This window comes from Cydia fagiglandana, chromosome 1, assembly GCF_963556715.1.
Source record: "Cydia fagiglandana chromosome 1, ilCydFagi1.1, whole genome shotgun sequence".
In the NCBI taxonomy this organism is placed as follows: Eukaryota; Metazoa; Arthropoda; class Insecta; order Lepidoptera; family Tortricidae; genus Cydia; species Cydia fagiglandana.
Window position 1 is genome coordinate 18,604,412 of NC_085932.1, and position 20,501 is coordinate 18,624,912.

The 20,501-nt window shown below is 35.5% G+C and overlaps 1 protein-coding gene across 1 annotated transcript in view; it reads left to right on the forward strand.

Moving 5' to 3' along the window:
• Positions 1-1,355: 1,355 nt before the first annotated feature.
• LOC134666053 (homeobox protein Nkx-6.2) overlaps positions 1,356-20,501 on the forward strand; it is a 62,212-nt gene continuing 43,066 nt past the window's right edge. The window contains exons 1-2 of the mRNA XM_063523169.1: positions 1,356-1,693; positions 19,554-19,747. Coding sequence (XP_063379239.1) covers positions 1,390-1,693; positions 19,554-19,747 — 498 coding nt within the window. The 5' untranslated portion in view covers positions 1,356-1,389. The remainder of the gene's footprint in view (positions 1,694-19,553; positions 19,748-20,501) is intronic.

Consider the following 20,501-nt stretch of genomic DNA (forward strand, 5'->3'; position numbering starts at 1 on the left):
CTGAGATCAAATTGTACTAAATATAAACGTATTAAGAATATTAAAATAGAAAAAAAATTAACCCTACCCGTATAATATAATATCCATTAAATGTAAACTTTTAAAAGACATTATCTCACTATTTAACCCAATCAATTAAACTATTACCCCAACTAAAAAATACTTTATTGTCAAAAGTCAGGATGTAGCTTTTGTGAACCTAATAAATAGCTTTATTGTTATTTATTTATGATGGCTGGAGCTTTTTAATTTGCCTAAAGCTTTTGGGATCGGAGGGGTGTAAACCGGGGTAATGTTGTGGCGGTTTATACATATAATAATAAGCTTTAAAGGTTTTTTGTTATTTTTTGACCGTGAGCCGGATGTAGCTGGTTTTTTTTTAAACAGGATTTAGGTAAGAATTATATTTTACAGCTACTATTTTCACTAGGGTGATAAATTACAAAAAAAATGTACTTACGTAGAGTTGATATAATATTTATAGGTTTAGATGATTATTAAATTGGATGTAGCAAATCTGTTGTCTCGTTACACCAGAGTCATCTGTGTTTGTATTTTTATTGGTATAAAATAAAATAATATTCAAAAATTTATACGGGAAGGCTAATGCGACACTAACGATTAAAAATGTATATCATAAGCTAACTGGTTTAAATAGCAGTTTATTGAAGTGCCTATTATACCTAGGCACAATTCAGGTCAATAAATCACATTATAATTCGCAAATTTGTCAAAGATTTATTACCCATTGACTATCAATAACAAACAAACAGCTGCATTACATTTGTCGGCATCGACAAACTGTACCGACCACGACAGCGGAGGGGGGACAAAAACTGCACCCGACTTAATTATAAAGAGACAAGAAACGCCATCAAATAGCCATTCCCTCAATCTACGCTCTTCTGTTAACACCACTCGTCTTCTCACCCTTTCTAACGTATGTGAAAAGGAGTGAGTAAGTTATAGTTTTGTGAGCCTGCCTCCGAAGGGGCGTTGTCTATAAGGTTCAGATTGACTGGGCGGTCTCTATCCAGTTTTTATTTGGCCGGTTTGGTTATTTTCATTTGCAGTCGCAGCGCGCGCGCGGCCGCCCGCGTCACGGTCGTGTGATGACAATCCAGTGTACTCAAATAAGATTTCTGCACTAGTGCGATTCTAACCTGTGAACTTGTTGATTAGATCCTAGCTCAATTGACAGTGGACTGGGCATTGAAGACTGCCAGATTTAAATGTAATGCCAGATTAAATTGAAATTGGACTGATAACCTAAAAATCCGTGATTATTAGAGACTTGACACTAATTTACGAGGACTTTACGCAAGGTTGCTTTAAGGGCATGTTTTGAAAAACACTGTCCTCCGAGGACTGGTGTATAGACTGAAAAAAATGTCAGAATTACGTGGGTCGCCACCTCTAACGCGGAATCTCGAGAACGGTTTCGCGCCGCTGGCCGCGCTGAGCTCGCTGGCGGAGGCTCCGCCGCCGGCGCCGAACCCGCACGGCATCGACCACATCCTGTCGCGGCCGGTGGGCGGCTCGGTGGGCATGGGCGGCATGCTGACGCCGCGGCTGTCGCTGGCTGCGGCGGCGGCGGGCATGGCGCACTACCTCCAGCACAAGCCGCTCTACTGGCCCGGCTTCCAGGGCCTGGTGTCTAACCCGATGGCGTGGAGAGACCGGCTGCAGTCCAGTAAGTCTTTTAAATAATTAGCATTAGCCTTTAAAGACAGATTGTGTGTATGTATTTGTACTTACCTTCCGTTGTTCTCTACAATGCCTATGGAGCAGATATTAAATTCACAACCACCACTATATTTATTCATATTTAACTGGAAGGAAGAAATTCATACCCTTTTTTAAACTTTGACACAATCATATATAATTTTGTGTGTCAAGTGTCAATACGTGGAGCTTTAAAAAAAAATCCATAAATTCATACTTAATATAGGTAGGTACTTCTACTAATAAATTTATACGTTTTAAGACTGTACTTTACAGTTCTTATTAGGCCTGATGTACACATGACCCAAATACTCTTATATTACAAGTATTTTATGATGTATAATAATAAGTTTTAAATATTTGAGGATTTGTTTGAGATGTCGGCTTATGATTAGATAACATTAACAACCACTTAAATACCTAGTAGGTAGTCTGTATACGTCATAATAATTTTAAATAGTAATAAAATACATTATACTTACTTATATTTTAGGAAGTCAGCTATTTAACATGGAGACCAAAGTTTATTTAAAAAAAAGTCCGTAAAAATAAAACTCATTTTAACGTCTTCAAATTTAAAAGAAAGACATCAACGCGCTCCATTGCTGTAAAAATTACATTACAATGTTTCGATAATTTTCACGAACCATATAACCATATAACATAACTAAAAAACAAACAAATCATGTAATTACTCATTATTTTCAAATATACATATTACGATTCTTTATTGAATACCTAGTTAAAAAAGCGGATTGTAGACAAATGCTTAAATCCTTAATAAATCAAATAGGTTTTTATATTATTCAGAAAGAATTATCGAGTATTGTAGTTAATTTCACATTTCACATACACGTCTTAAATCCATATCGAAGCCAACATGGCACGCGCGCTTCCGCCGCCGTCGGGCCACTTCCGGCGTGGCGGCCATTTGCGGAGGCTTTACGGCTGTTCCCGCGCTGAATGGATGTACTTGGCGAAACACCCAACAAGATATTTGCCAATTCTGGCGTTACATATATTTGATTGCCTCTTAAGTTAACGTCTATAAGGTAATTGAATTAATTTGAACCGCCTGTTGTCTGCCTCTACATAAGTATCTCGTTAATCGATTGTTTTTCTTGAAGCTATACAGTGTGGCAAGATATGTCGGGCCCTGGAGGGAAACTACCATAAATCCTTAAGCTGGCTCATTTTACTTAAAGGAGATATTCCTTTATTTTTAAATGAAACAAAACTGCATTCAAAGATTTTTCTTTTTTTTCTTCAATTTTGCTTGTCTAAAAAAATCTTTAGTACTAAATATTGGATTTTATGAATATTTTGTACGACAGACGAGTGTAAGGCCTTATGTTTCTTGGAGAAATTCATTAACATTAACTGTATCGGCTAGTGTAATAAAATTGCGAGTGTTTATTTTTTGGAATTTTTAGTCGGTTCGAGTCCCGGGCGAGGCAAGCGAGTTTTAGAAAATCCTTGAATGCAGTTTTATTTCTTTTTAAAAATAAAGGAATGTCTCCTTTAAGTAAACTGAGCCAGCTTGACGATTTAAGGTAGTTGCCCTCCAGGGCCCGACTTATCTTTCCACACTGTATATTATAAAATGTATTATATTTTACATGCAGATAAATACTCGTAGTTTTACCTATAAAATATTTCTAAATGTATACTCGTGTATGTAGCTCTAACATTTTTAAAGATTAGGTACACGGGTTTTTAGAGACTTATTTGTGTGTTTTTTTTCTCCTCCTACTGCCGGCTTATCTAGGTATGAAGTTTGTTACTCAACAGCTTTCCAAAAATGTACGATCTCCACAGTCGGATACTATATTTATGCATTAAAACTGGTTTCACTATCTTTCTAGTCCTCCTTTTGGGCAGAAAAAATACTAAATTATATTTAGACGCAAATAAAATCAATCAATCAACCGTTGAGTTATAAAAAATCCATAGGCGATACGGTGAAATTGCGCTTATATTAAACAGAATTATAATAGGAAACTTTATCTATCCACCAAATTTTATCAAAATCTAACGGAATGAAATGACAGCAAATGAAAAATCGTCCCTTATGCGTTCCCCATTAGATTCGTTAATTTATCCTTAAGTTTCTTCAAAAAACTAAATGAAGTACTTACCTACTATTAATAGTACATTACTACAGAGGCCGGGACGAAAGGGGTTGCCGGCCGAAGACATATAGACGGCCGAGCGAAGCGAGGCCGGATAGGTCTGAGCGCGGGCAACCCCATTTCCCGCCGAGGTATGTATAGTGCTTTTCTCAAACATGCAATGAAATAAATAAAATAAAAAATCCACGAAACCCAAGTTTTATTTATAGAAAAAACTAAAAGTAAACTACACCCAAAATATAACCAACACGTACCTATATCATTATCACGCGTATGTTTTACACGAGTCGTGTATTTTTACTACCCGTATATTTTCATGTATCTTTGATTTTTTCGCCTTGTATCCGTCTGACTGTCGTTTTCGGCATATAAGTTTACATAGTCTTTCATATTGATATCATGTTTCACATACATCGTTGTTTTATGCATGGAGTAAATAAGTATAATTTCCACAGTGTTGACGAATTTGTAGTTACATTCATTTAAAATATGCCACAAAACTGTTTCTAATAAACTGTAAGCCATTTTTCTTAGTTTCTCAAATAATAAAATTGCCATAAGCAACCATATACATAGGTACTTCGTCTTTGACTTGGCGGCAGAGGCAGCAAGTTATTTAAAATCAATTCTGCTTACGCTGCCAATTCCAACACCTAGTTACGATTACAATTAATATTAATTTCATTATTTCGTCGGGACTCATATTAAAGTCAAAAAATCACCAACGCACCATAAATCCAATGAAACAGAATGAATATTTTTCAACTTTACCTCCATAACAATTAAAAAAATATAACTACGCGTGTTTGAGTAGACCGTTTTACCGCTAACGTTTAGATGAAATATTTTAAATGTTTTTATTTGTGTAGTTAAATTTATAATTTAAAATTATAAAATTATAGAATGTATTATTTATTAAGTTTATGTTGATTTTATACAAATAAAACTGCAAATTATAGCAAACATTGTTGTTTGTTTTTTTTTTATAGGCGTAGTGGCAGAGTGTCATTACGAACCATAAAGCAAATACTGCCTCTAGTTTTTTTTTTAATGGATGAATGCCACGATGCTGTGTCACAAATATCTGTGAAATTAAAATTAAAAAAGAGGACTTTGCCGGCCTAGGCCTGCAAGATGTGTATGAAATTCCATTAACGACCTTTTGTCCTAGCCGCACCTGAAACGTCATACTTCGCAGCCTATTATAAGGAACATAACATCAATATTTCATTGCATGTTTGAGAAAATATTATTACTTGTTTCATCTGATAACTCATATCCAATACAGTGTACTCTTTGGAACGCGTACGTCGGTCTACGTCCGACACTTTCAGTATGAGGGCGCCGAAGGCGCCCGGCTTCGGAACGCGTACGACAACAGGGCTTGCTTATTACACACGTAAATATCAAACCTTTCGGTATTTTAGATTGTGAAGTCAGAGCGGCTAAGTGATTTGTATGAGGTTGAATGTTATGTCGTTTTATAAACACGTAACACGAACCAAATTATATATTGAGGCTGTGACGAAATCTACCTAGACAGTAAAATGAAGGGCGGACGGATAAAATATTTATTTATATTATTCTGACATAATAATAACAGCTTGAGCTTTTTGACAGACCCAAGCCCAGATAAGAATAAAACATAGGTACTCCTGCTCCTAATTTGATTACCTATCAATTGATTGATTAATTGATTACAAAATTAATATCAAAGCTCCAATATTTAGTCACACCGTTACGCTTCCTAACTCTAATAAGAATAAAACTTGATCAAATTACGTCGTAATCGCGCTAAGCTCGTCCGATTACCGCGCGATACGGCGCGATACCGCGCGATATCCGCAGATAGTGGTTATTAAACTCGCGCGTATTACAGCTTTAATGCGTGTAATCGGGTACTCGAGATACGCGCATAGCTTTAATTAAGAGTCTCGGAGGGGGAACTAGATAGTTTTTAAGGGGGTGTATAATTAAACTTACCTATTACATGCTATTTGTACTTACAGAAAACAAGTACAGTCAAAAACAAAAAAATGGTTACTTTGATTGTACATCTTATGACGGTTATATCCAACAAAAATTTATTACATTAAAACAATCATAAGTAACATAGGCAAAGGGTTAGGTAATACATATGACAGTTATCTTAGCTCGTATAATTATTTTTTTTAATGTTTTCCTTCTATAAGTAAACATTGTGCTGGGTAATTTACTTAGACAGGATCCAATTTTAAATTTTTAGACGTGAATCAGGTGCATAATGAGGAACAATACCTATACAGTGCGGAAAGATAATTCGGGCCCTGGAGGGAAACTACCTTAAATCCTTAAGCTGGCTCATTTTAGTTAAAGGAGACATTCCTTTATTTTTAAAAAGAAACAAAACTGCATTCTAAGATTTTGTACAGAGGTGCTTTGGGATAGCTTCGAAAGCGACATAATTTTGAAAATCATGAACAGACATTAACGTAATTTTACAAGAAAATATTTACGTCTCGATTCGGAAAATTAATTAGATTTCTACTAGACTTCAACAAGTTACGATACGGATAATTTAAAGATATTTGTAAGATAGATATGTCAAATTTGACGTTTCCGCGATTCTGGAGGTCCTCTTGAACGATTTCGACAAGTTATGACTTAGATATCCAAGTCACATTTAGTCGATATCTAATGTAGATCTAGTTGATCTCTAAATCGTCTCAAGATCTTGTGATTATCTCGAAATCCGAATAGGCCTGTTAGTCACGTTGTCAGCCTCAACGCTGCAATGCAGTCGCTATCCAAATGTAGCCTTTATGAGCCACGACACTGCGTCGTCATGGTACTTGGTAATTTTAACTAAGCGGCGGTGCATATTAACTGATAGCGGTAACGCACTGATAACAAAACACAATTATTGCCAACAACACTTCATTTCATGTTATTGAAGCTTTCATAAAAGGAAAATAGCCACGAGTGTATTTACTATTCTGATATAAAAGTCGGTGGTTGATTTTGGGGATGATTTTTCAGAGTTTTGTGTACCTAGTAACCTAAGGTAGTGTTACATTGTCTACCTACGAGCTTAAGGTGCCATCATTCATCAACATCAACGTGTAATTTTTAATAACGATTTTACGCACACATTTGTGCACCACCCTCTTGCCATTTACCTTCCTAACCGCCATTCTCTAAAATTACACAATTCAATATCAAATTAGAAGCGTTCATCTAAAAACATTGTCCAGCGCCGCCTCATCCGAACCAAACCTTAGACGCAAAATTTAATATTCGAGAACATTCGGTTATTAATTAGCGCGAGGGCGCGCTGCGGCCGCGCTGGGCTCGAATGAAGTGGGACACATTTTTTTAATGACCCCCACCCACACCCCACGCCCACATCCCCGTGCATCCCATATGTCGCCACGAATTAAAATTTCAGCCTCCAAATGCAACTGCTTTTTGTTTTTTTTTAGTTCGAAGTTTGGAACATGGTGTTTATTTTCTTTTGTGTAGTGGGTAATTGAAATATTTTATGCGCACCTAATAATGTTAATGTTGTTAATGTTTTACTTGCACACATAATTAACATTTTGATCCAATATACACATTATTGTGTTTTATTTTTATGTATAATATTTTTTACAACTACTACAACGATTTTAATTAAAATATTTTTGACAGTTACTCTACGTATGCTGTCACGTTGCAACATACAATCTCTTTACATCCAGTTTCACTTAAACATTCTTCACTGTATTCATAAGATTTTATAAAAGCCCCACGCACAGCCAACAAAAAAATCAGCATAACAATTTTCTAACAATTACCTCGAAGCAATTATAGTACGGTCCGCATAAAGACCGCGCAATCTCGCCCGGCCTAATGAAATTAAATTAAGCATAACATAATTCCCACCCCCACCAGAGGAGGGGGAAGGGGGTTAGAACCGCACATTTTCGCTTTCCCCCGTCTTTGTTTTTCGGATGATACTCTGAGTGTGACCTTGTTTCTACGTAAAATGTAGTTAAATGTTGATGTTGGGTAGGTAAATTGCGTTATTTTATTTAAACAAGAAGAATTGAGTTTACACTAAGTCGCTTAAAATTTTAATGATTGAAATATATTTTAGCAGTCTTATTTTTATTCTTTCCGACAAAAATATTCATCGCGAAGCGCGAAAGTAAAATAAAAATCACAATAATCCTTTGTATTAAAGCAGCAGAAAGCTATTCGTTAAAAGAATATGAAAGATTGGCATGTCATTGTATCATAGCAAAAGTGATTTAGACGGATATGATCCCATTAAATACCTTAAGGCCTGGTGTAACTGTTAATCTGGACACGTTTATCACCTAATTTACGTGCTAACCACCTAACACGACACAAGTCGCTGCCACGTGTCAATGAAATACCCCAAAATATTAATGTGGACCATTGGACATAACCTAATATAGAACTCATCGTTCAAGCGGCAAAAGAAGAAAGTCAATGGAACAAAGCATACACGCGTTTGATAGATACAATATTAATAATATCCAAATCCATATTAGTAGGGCACGATAAGGGCGCTGATCTCATTAGAGAGCGTTGTGGGGTACATCGCACCCTAAACATTCCGATACGGGCAAATGGAGTGATTGTTTTGGCGTGATACGGTTTGCTGATATTCGATTGTAGTTACGTATTGTGATAATGTAGATCGGAGACTAAAAATATACCTAATATTTTGATTGGTGAAAAATACCCTATACGGCCCCGACACTATCATGGATACTGACATTACTTTGATGGAATGACGTTTTTAGTGATAGTGTAGGGAGTGTCATGAAGGAATGACGGCAAGTAATGAAGTTTATTTTAATAATTTCCGTCAGTATTGGAGTTATGTCAAAGTAATGATACTAGAAATGACATTATACTGACAGTGAATTGGTTAGAATGATGGAATCATAAATGACAGAAAGAATGATTGACGATAATTAAGTTATTAAACATTTTTAATATTTTTGAAGAAATGTCAAAATAATGACATTATACTGATAGTGAGTGGAGCGCATATGAATTTAATATTGTGTATCAGAAAGCAAAATCTATTGAATGTACCTAAACTACCTAATTATAGGTACTTACTCAAAGCAAAGAATTAGAATTAGAAAAAAAAAATTCTTCGAAAATAAAATTTGTCAATTCTTCTTTTATGTTTGTACCTAAGTTTATTGCTAATTTTTTTACACTTTTTAAGGTAGAAGTACTAGTGCTCGACGCTGCACTAGTATTCGACATGGGTATTTTATGTCAAAGTGACAAGGATTAAATTTGAATACAGAAAAGTCATCGTCGTTTAAATTTAACCTATATTACTTTGACATAAAGTGCCCATGTCGAACACTAGTGCAGCGTCGAGCACTAGTATTTCTACCTTACTGCTAATGGACTACTTACTTACCATCATCTTAGAAAGCTTTAAATTTTTTTTTTAAATACCTATTAGTTTCAGTTTTGTAGGTACATAGTTTCAATTTTAGGTTACTTTATTGTTGTTTAAATAAATGTACCTATTAGATAATTCTAGAAAATAATATTTATTTAGTAGCTTATAATTTATAAATGAGTTGCATGTGTGTAGATTAGTGTATTGATACATTTGTATCACTATGTACTTACGTAGACAAAGTAATGTCTTACAACATCGCGCCCTACCGACTGATAACACACCCTCACAGGTGTGGTGAGGGCTCGCATGCGAGCCTCCAGGGTTGCTACATCACGGGTCAAATGGAGATTTTTCATAAAAAAAAAACTAAGTAATACGTTTTAGGCATGTATTTAAGTAATTTTAAGTCTATTGATGAAATATAAAATATTCATAACTAACAATTAATAATGAATTAAGTAATTATCAAGTATTTATAGCAAAATTATGTTTTTTTATATTAACTTAAATAGTTGCTATTTGCATTAATTCAGTAAGTCCATATACTTATAGCTTGAAGTCGATTTTTGTGGCAAAACAACTTTGTTCCACACAGAGTGCACAAATCATATATGAAATTAAATTATTTAGATCAGTAAAATGATGGTAGCATAATTTAAACACAGTAAAAACCTAGTGTCAACCCTGCGCGCCGCGTGTTATAGGTTGTAGGTACACGTATCGCGTACGGATGCGGCGTGTCGTCATCGGAGACAATATGGCGGATGCTTATCTGCTTACATTGCACGACATGCTAGCGAATTTAGCTTTCCTATTACAACATTAACATTGTAATTAGGCGGTGACAATGTTGCATGTCAGCGTAGTAACGCCGCGCCCTAACTGTACGGATAACGCGAACGCGTTGCGAGACTTGACAAAGATACCAAGGATAGTTAGGTACAGTTGCAATCAGATATGTATATCGGTGCGGTAAAGGTACTCAAAAATATCGGAATATACTGTTTAACGTGTACGTGACTTTGTTCAAATATTTGTGAACAACTTATCTACTAAAGTGCTTACGTAGACATGGCGCATGGTCACTTCAGTCACATAGATCTGTTCTGTTATAAATGAATTAAGTCAGTTTTGTCTTGCAAATAATTAGGGAAACGAGGTAGACTGAAACGGAAGTAAATAAATAAATGGATTTATAGACAAGGTTGTGTATGAATGGGCAAAATTGTTGTCATATATCTTGTACATATTTAAAAATAAAGCCTAAAACATAATACTCTTAAACATACTTTTACATAATAAGATTAATAAGTCTTCCCTCACACTCTCAACTCGAACATTATATGTAGAAGTATGCGTGTGTACCTAGTATCAAGGGCAAGAGTAATTTAAATTCTGGCACATAATTCTGATTATATTTACAAACTGCCCCACTCGGGAACTCTTAACATTAACTCTCTACATCTTATTAGCGCTCTATACCGTACGCGTTTTAATTCCGGCGTCAAATGAAGCCACTTGTAATTCCCCTTCGCGGCGCGGTTACGCGTCACGGTTACGCGCGAGTTCGCGATATGTGCGAACTTTACGTAGTAATTAGCGCGAACAAATGTAACAAGCTTCTTTGAGGTTTACATAGGGTTGGCAATTGCAGGGAAAAGTTGGCGTAGCAAACTTTAATTAATACTTGAAACAATAATATTAGGATGGCGAGTTAATGAATAATGCATAAATTTGTTGCATTCATTAATATTATCGTACTTGAAGTACCATTTCATTATTACATTATGTCATACGAGATTATGCATTATGCCTTTTTTGTATTGAAATATACCTACTCGGTATGATATGAGTATGACGCTTTTGCCCCACCAGACCTTATTATCATTATGTGATTCAATTGTCTTTGTCGCCGTCACGTTTTACGACTTTCAATCGCAACGTTTGAAAATCGTAAAACACGACGTTGGAATCAATTTTCTATCTGTAATAGAATTGGAATCAGTTGCAAGTAGCAAGTACACATAGTTGTATGTGTACATGCCATAAAAAAGTCAAATTTGGCAGTGTCTGAATAAAAGATTTCCTTTGGCAGAATTAATCTTTATGCATTAGTAAATGCATAAAGTTGATAAACTTTTTTTATCAAAAACACAGTCTTGCCTAGCGGCGCGATTCGGGAAATGAATTAGAGATTCACTAGACTTGAAATAGTAAAGATATGTGACGTTCCACGGCAAAAGGTACCATTGCCCCGGCTGAATATTGGAGTGACGTTAATAATAGCGTAAGCGCCAGCCGCCAAAAGGTACCTTTTGCCGTGGAACGTCAAGTATCTTTACTATTTCATATCTAGTGAATCTCTAATTCATTTCCAGAATCGCGCAGCTTTTATAATTACCTCGTTCGGACAAGTAAAACACCAAACCCACATCCCCCATGTGACATCGCGTAAGAATCTACATTTTAAGCACCTATATAAGTTAATACCTACTTGAGCCACATAATAAAAGTACATACCATCGCCCTCTACACGAGTTAACGTCTCCCCACCGTTCGCTCCTCGTTACCCCTCCCTAGGGGGGAAAGGGGTTGATGGAACGGTACGCTTTGATAGAACTACGTTATTGCAAATTCAACCTTTTTAATTCCATTGCAAATTAAAATGTTTATAATGCGCTTTAGACTTACACCTATGATATACCTATGTAACTATGTGTATCAATATTATGACATTTTTGCCTTAGCGCCACTTGCATCAGGCCATTAACCCGGGATTAAGCGGTAACCATGGTAACTCCAGGTTTAGCCGGTTAACCCCGGGTTAGTGGAATGGTGCAAGTGGACCTAAATGTTTTAATTTAACCCGCTACTGGCTACGGCGTAGGCCCCAGCGTAGCGCTTAGCTTCGTTGGAAAGAATTAGAAGTGACATTAGAATTTTTAAGATCTGCGAGCGCAGCACGGTTCCATTTTTATCGCCTATCGCTATGCGCGTCCCTTTCGCACTTACATACTTGTTAGAACGTGACAGGCATGGTGACAAGGGATAAAAACGCGACCGTGCTACGCCGCCTGATCTGATATTGATGTGTCATTTTCATCATGCTCATACTTACATATTGGCGAGAGCAAAGAGATTTTTAAACATTGATTAAATAATGTCTACTATTATAATATAATTATTTTCATACAGACCCCACGTTGATCTTGAATCTGAATTTTGGACAATGCCTACGTAAGTTAGGAGAAAACGTCTGTATAGAATATAAAGTATACATAATGTTAATAAGAAAGGAAGAAAGGTAAATAAAATAAAAAACATAACATAATAATAATTATCTATGGTTTATTTATCTCAGAAGATATTTATTGCACGTACTTTTATATGGGTCTAATAAATAATGCAATTCAATTTAATTTTGGAATAGATAAGTACCTACAAAATAAAAATTTCCACCTAAAATATTCGGTGAGTGGTATTCTGATATTAAAGTAATCATACTAATCATCATCAGTATTCACGTTTTTATAAAATTAAAAAGTAATCTAGCATCCTTATTATGAAGCAATTAGCTCTTGCTTTCTCAGCAGACGTTTATTGGAACACAAAATACCCCGTCACTTGGCTTATTGCTATAATTATAGCAATTGTAATAATGGTAGCCATTGCAATAATTGTAATTTGGTGTAACGTTGCCGCGAACGCTGTTGCAGCTCGTATCCGAAGAGGTTTTATTGCGGTACAGACGTGACTGGAATAATTTCGCAACTCGAAAGGGTCGTGGAGATTTCGGGTATTACAAGTGCAAGGGTTTGATTAGGTGTTTCAGTTACATGCGGATTTAATGCTGTACAGCTATTTAAAATATTAGTATTTTGTTGTAAAATTTATTGCATTATAACTGCTGTCTTAATTTAAGCTTGTGTTTTAAATACATATACAATTTGTTCGAATAATACTACAATTTTCTTTCTTATCCTTTCTCCAGATTCACATCTGGGGCAGATACAATATTGTAAGTACCTATTTAAGATTACATTGCTTTAGTAAAAAAATAATATAATGTCAGAATAGGTGCATCAACTGAGAAAATTCAAAGCGTGTGAATATTAAGTTATTTTTTTATTTATTGCTAAAATGTGCAATAATGCATGTGTTTTATATAACACGATAGATACCCAGTGTCCAGTTTGATAAAACAATATAGTTTTAGAACTCCTAACACCCAGTCTCATAACCCCGAATAGTGGTGCAATATTAACAGTATGCATTATGCATGGGCAGCATGGCGTAAAAACTACGCCGGCAGCTCCGTACGAGTACGAGTATACGAGTAACTAGTGCAGCTGGGGTAAGTTGGACGTCGGTATTGACCACCAGGGAAAAGTAGTTTCAAATGGAGAGGATGGAACTGTTATTTGTTAGATACCTAGTTTTTTTCGAACGCCAGCGGGAGGCTTTAATGAAACTAGGCACTGTAGGAATTTCGACACAATACGTAGCATAAACATAATTTAAATGTTTGATAAAAAGTCACAATATAAAGTTATTGTTTGTGACTGAAACGTGATGGCTGGCAGAAAGCCATTGCCCTAGTTGGTGATATTTTGTATTTATTAGTATTGACTTAAAACTTTAATGCACAATGTAACAAATAAAGTACAAATATCGGACTTAATGCCTAAAGGCATTCTCTACCAGTCAACTACCAGGCTAAACAGAAATAGTATAAGTATACGTACCTATAACAAAACCACATTATTTTAAATACCGCCAATAGCATCACTTTATTACATTTTAGGTTACCGTAAATACCAATACACATCTATTGATTTTACCAGTAAGATTTCGTGTTGTAGTACTTGTAGTTTTTATAACTTCTCTGACTTTTTATATTTTCCCTACGTCATTGTGTTGTTTATTCTCGTTACACGTAATAATGACGTTCATATTATGATTTCAATGCAATCTAATTTTCTGTAACGCAATGTGTTCAGTTAGCGTGACACAAACCCGACAACTTACGTTTCAAACGTATTTACTGCCTTAATAAATAAATAGCTCACATTAGCAGGCGCGCAGTTAGCCGTACTAAATATTGTCAAACAGACGTAGTACAAACAACGACCAAATGAAATCAACCAACCTAACAGAAACCGCATAAACTAAATCCTACCCTATCATCTTCTCTATAAAGTTGAAACTCATTTGTTCACACTGAACCAGTTTCGCATTAGGACTTAATATGTTGGTGGAGCCACTGCCGTGCTTATTGAGACTGTAATACATGGAGATAGAGTTTAGTATGCTGTGGGACCAGTAAACGGGGGTTTGGCGCAATGTGGTGCAGGAATCGATGTAGTTTCCAATGGGATCTCCCTGACGGTTCTTGTAATTACTTGCTAATCGAGAATCGTCGGAGGTCTTTCATTTATATGTAAGATATTCATGCAGCTCGGCTGCTACAATTATTGGTTAGATATTTGTTTATATACATAGAGTGTTCACATATGCATTATTTCTTATTTCTTACCTTCAACCATTTATATATATAACTTAAATGTGCATACATACATACAATGTATAAATAAGATTTATTGTCTTTAACGGTATTCATGGAATACGTTTTGTAAGACGGTACCTACTTATTTATAAAGGGTGAAGCAAAAAACATACATAGAATTTTCTTAACTAATTAAATTACATAGGTAAATATTCAGACCGTAAATAATTCTGAAAATATGTGCCGCAATAAAACCAGCGATGATACATATAATGGGGCGGTAATAAATTACGCTACCTCGGAAAACAACCCGGATTAATATTAATGAACAATCCGGACTTCTGAAAGTCGCCCGTAATATTAATATTATTTTATACAACGTTAAAGTGCCTACCTAATATATATATATATCCTATTTCAAAGCGCATTGATCTTTCTTCGTGTGTGTCTATGTGTTTATGTGCGTAAGGTTGGGAGCAGTATCACACTATCTTACAATTAATGCGTTAAATAACATTTCCAGGTATAGGTAGTACTTCTTTAGCAACAACGTTTTTTTATATTAATTTTTCATTTTTTTTAATAACAGTGAGGCCTATTCTGACATTAGTTTCTTATTATCAAACGGTTATGGATACAATCTGTTACTGTTAATAGCTAACTGATCATATCCTTAATCATTAAATAACAAAAAAATACTGTCGGAATAGGTCTAAAGTAGCATGTTATATATTTTTTACAATTGTTTTCCTGAAGCTGTTTCTTTTACGGAGGTGTGCAATAAATAATATTCTAATAATCTATTATTTATAACAATCTGATGTATTATATTTAACACAATTTGTGATAGATCAAGATATATATGTTTATAAGTAATTACTACACTTCATAGTTCTTCTTGTAATCATTATAATTTAAGCAAATAATTAAATGATACTTTAAACAGTAATAATTATTTACTAGGTACTTATTAACAAGAAGATAGCACTTTTGAGCGCATCCTTACAACTGAATGTTCAAGCGCAAACTGGGCATAGTTATTCACTATCCAATCCGCAAGTACAGTCGCGCATCCCGCCCCGCGGTACATTCGGTACAGTCGCAAACGTTCAATTCAATTCCGCTTTATTTATCGTTGGTACCGTCGACAAAAGCGCCATAAGTCCCTGTTTCATATAATTAAGTGCTTAACCGAATTATTTATAACGTGATTGTGTTTATTTTGATGAAATAGCAATGTTAATAATGATTTCCCTCTCGCGTTTAATTTGATTATGTAGGTCGTTTATTTTGATGTTTTTGCTCGGAGGAGATATTGATATCTCTATAGTTCGTTTTTTTTAGCATTAGAAAGAACTCCACAGAAGTAAGCGTACAGTTTTTATCAGGCTCTTTAATTGTTAATAATTATTGAATTATCTAATGTAGCACGGTCAATACATATAATTTACTTCAAATTATTACCGCTAAAAGTACCGGATTTGGAACCACAAGCTTACTTCTGCGAAGTTCTTTCTAATGCTAAAAAAAACGAACTATAGAGGGTGATTTAGGTTAATATATGGGACGAATACATAGTTGTTTTATTACAGAATATTAAAAAAAAGTATGATTATTTATTAACATTAGCAAAATAGGTACTACGTTACAATAAAGCTTAATTAAAACGTGTAAAATGTTAACATTCATACATTGAAGTCGGATTCTTTAAAAGCAGCTTTAATGAAGGCTAAGTAACAACATACATTTCTAGAGCTTCATTACCTATTGTATTATGTAACAAAAAGACATTCAATATAATTTTCGAAATAACTCTGTCCCCATTTCAGACGGAAAGCTTTCCCAAGATTATAACATACTACTGTGTATCTAACGGTGCGGTATTGATAATGTTCTGTTCTAGTGTTTGACACTGCCCTAATTGTTGCCCTATTAAATCCTAATTTCAGGAAAAATATGTGACAAACGGTATATTAACTATTATAGTCTGTATCTTTATAGTATTTTATGCAACAGTTTTATAAGAGGGGTCAAAAAATGTGAGTGGCGTGGGTAACAATGTGAGCCGAAGGCGAACATTGTTAATAAATACGCCATGAGCATTTTTTGACTACTTATACAACGTTGCATACAATGCTTTTTCTATGAGTAGGCAATATTAAATAAAATACAAAAAAATATAAACAAAATTTTATTTATGAAAATGTCAATGTAAATTTTGGATAGTAGGTATTACTATATGTATGTAGCTCTTGTCTGCGACAAGCACCCATAATACCAAATATTACTGCAACCTGTAACAAGAAAAAGGAGAATTAAATAATATTCAGTTTCAATGCAAAAATATAAAATGTACATAAATATAGCTCGTTGTACTGTGTACCCTAAAAATGTGTATCAAAAATTTTTATAACATATACCAACCTTGCTTAAAAGATAGATCTGATCCGGTGCTTCCAATTAGTCTTTGAAAATACACCAAAGACGTTTTCAGAGAATGACGAAGTTTTGTGCTCCAATCTCCACGCCATGCACTTCTCATAAGATTTGTCGTATAGGTGCTGAGATTTAGTACTTAGGCAACAAATTTTCGATCGCTGCTTGTGCTGCAGCGGATATTTCTTCAGGTTTAGAAACAATGTAGTCCTCTTTGTCCATTTTCAACACTTTTTATGAACGCAAAACAAATAATAACGCAAAGTACTCAAAGAACAAGAAATTACCGGGAAAGGCGGGAAACGAGAAACAAACGAGTAATGTCTATGGTTATGTTTTTTTTAAAGCCGTTACACACTACCGCACCGCACAAGGGTCGTGGTGCTGTAGGGTATAAAAGTATTTTTTATTATGTTGGTAGCAATGAACTCAGTACAAATTTGTTTCTTTTTTAATAAAAACCGTATGCATTCAATCGTTTGTCACGTTGGTAGCAATGTACCGGTTTGTGCCACCTGCTACCCTGCACTAGCTTACCGTATCGTAATGTCTCTAAAACGATACAAGTGCTTTTTTGGGCAATAGACTATAGACTTTTAAGGAGTATTAATAATTTACGCCCTTATATGTTCGTTCGTGACTATGTAAATGACAGATAAAAGTACCCGAGTAGAAAAAGTATTTAAAAAAAGTAAACAAACAATTTGTACATTTTCGGGTAGTTATAACATTTATTGATGAACCAAACAAATACAAAACCGCCTAGATCTGTCTCTAAACGACCTGACTTTAACCTACATTATTTAATCATGTAATGTTTTCAACTACCCTCAACTGGCTTAAGGAGCCATTTGAGGGTAGATTTTCTTACTTTTATTTAAATACCCAAGGATACAGAGTTTAGATTTAGCCCCTTAATTATAAACGCGCTACAAACCTCAATTAGCTAATAATCGTTTGTCTTTATCTGTCATTACAAGCTTTTATTTAGTTTCACTTGACCGTTGTCTGTCTGTCTGTCTGTCTGTCTGTCTGTCTGTGTGTAATCAAATCTTGCAAGTTAAATTTGATCCACTTGATTGAGCTGAAATTTTGCATGCATGTATACATCGGATGACAATGCAATATTATGGTACCATCGAGCTGATCTGATGATGGAGACAGGAGGTGGCCATAGGAACTCTGTGATGAAACAACGCAACCTAATTGTGTTAGGGTTTTTTAGAATTGTCTCGATGAGTATTAGTTGTCTGTTGTAAGAAAAGTACAGTCAGCGATAAAAGCTTGTACCAAAAATGAAATTTTTGCCAAAAACTTATTTTAATTTATGTATTTATAAGAAAGGGATAAAACAAACTTTAACTAATAAGGGGGTAAGACTGTTAAGTAACAGGACATCTACCTCATATAGTACATTCGATAGCCCTTTATTCCGACGCTACCACGTTTTTATCAGCCACCCCTCCCGCGGGACGCGCTTCATCAGAATGTTCCGAGCGTCGACCGCGCGGTTTCATGAGCCTTTTATTTCCCTTTTCCAGTTGAGTTTTTAATTTTTGAGTTGGGTCTGGGGACAATGAAAATGATAAATGCAATGACAGATATATCTATCTATAACTGTTGGTTAATGATAAATATCATAAATGACTTGAAGATAAAAGCGACGTGATGTTTGTGAATACCTTGTGACAGTGTCAGTTGTTTTTAGACAATTTCGGTAGCCATCAAAGTAAATTATAATTTATAACATTATAAATCGTTTTATTTACCCTAAAGATTAATGAAAAACTAATTAATGTTCTTTAGACAAATTTATTTTCATTTTAGTTTTTCGATAACATTCCTTCTCGAAATACGTTTCGAGTCTTTTTGATGTTTTTAAATTATATCCGCATAAGCTTTTATGCGTTGTTCACTTTCCCGTATAAGCAATTACACTGGCAAACGTCCAACGTGCTATAAACCTAGTTAATTGTATGTATTTAGAGTCGCGTTGATGATAATACATATATTCGTTAAGAAATAATAAGTCGACATTAAAACTCTATCTCAAAATATGATCTTGATCATGATCGAATGATTAGTGCATATTATTCGTGCCAATATTTAAAAGCACATCCATAATGTCCTGAGAGTAATATAAAAACAAGACCATGCTTTTAAATTAGGATGCGCCTCCAGTGATTTAATCTATTTATCCTTAATCTCCGCTGGATGCGGGTGGCGCAAGACCGGTGTCATTGTAACACTCTTTGGCGAAGGCCTATGTCCAGCAGTGGACGTCCTCTGGCTGATATGATGATTATAATGATGATCCTTAATCTTGTTCCAGTGAGCAACGGCGCACTGAGTGCGTGCGCACAAGGCGGGATGGACAAGGACGGCAAGAAGAAACACACGCGGCCCACGTTCAGCGGGCAACAGATCTTCGCGCTGGAGAAGACATTCGAGCAGACCAAGTACTTGGCGGGGCCCGAGCGGGCGAAGCTTGCGTACGCGCTTGGCATGACGGAATCACAAGTCAAGGTGAGGCATATTGTCAGCTTTACTTATATGGGACTATTGGGACTGTGGGTAATTGGGGTGAGGTCTATGGTAAAAAAAAACACACGCGGCCCACGTTCAGCGGGCAAAAGATCTTCGCGCTGGAGAAGACATTCGAGCAGACCAAGTACTTGGCGGGGCCCAAGCGGGCGAAGCTTGCGTACGCGCTTGGCATGACGGAATCATAAGTCAAGGTGAGGCATATTGTCAGCTTTACCTATGTGGGACTGGTACCTCGGTTGGGGTCTAGGGTAAAAAGAAGACCCGTTGATAAACGGAAAGACTCAGATGGTTTTACGTTTTAGGGATTTCCATTTCTGACCGCAGCTGCACTACTAGTAGGTAATTAGGAACGCGTCGGTATTGTCAATTTATATAGTAAAATGAATGGTAGTGCTGCTGTCGTTAAAAATGGACTGTCACCTTAATTTCTACGGTTTTAAGAAAGCGCATAAATATTAGTCAAACTCAGAGGGCTGCATACACATACTGGAGAAAATGACTCAGTCACAAGTCTGGGCATATCGACTTTAAAACACTTTACGTAACACATTTTACAGTTAAACATGCCTAACTTTAATTAGTTTAATGTAAGGAGAAAGCTACGTTCACATACTTAATCGATTAGTTACTTGCTTGCTTCTTTTTACTTAGGTTGGCAGTTGATTCCGCAAACTAACCAACGCAAATTTCAGTTTTCTATTACTATAACATCACAATCTGTGTCCTGTTTAAT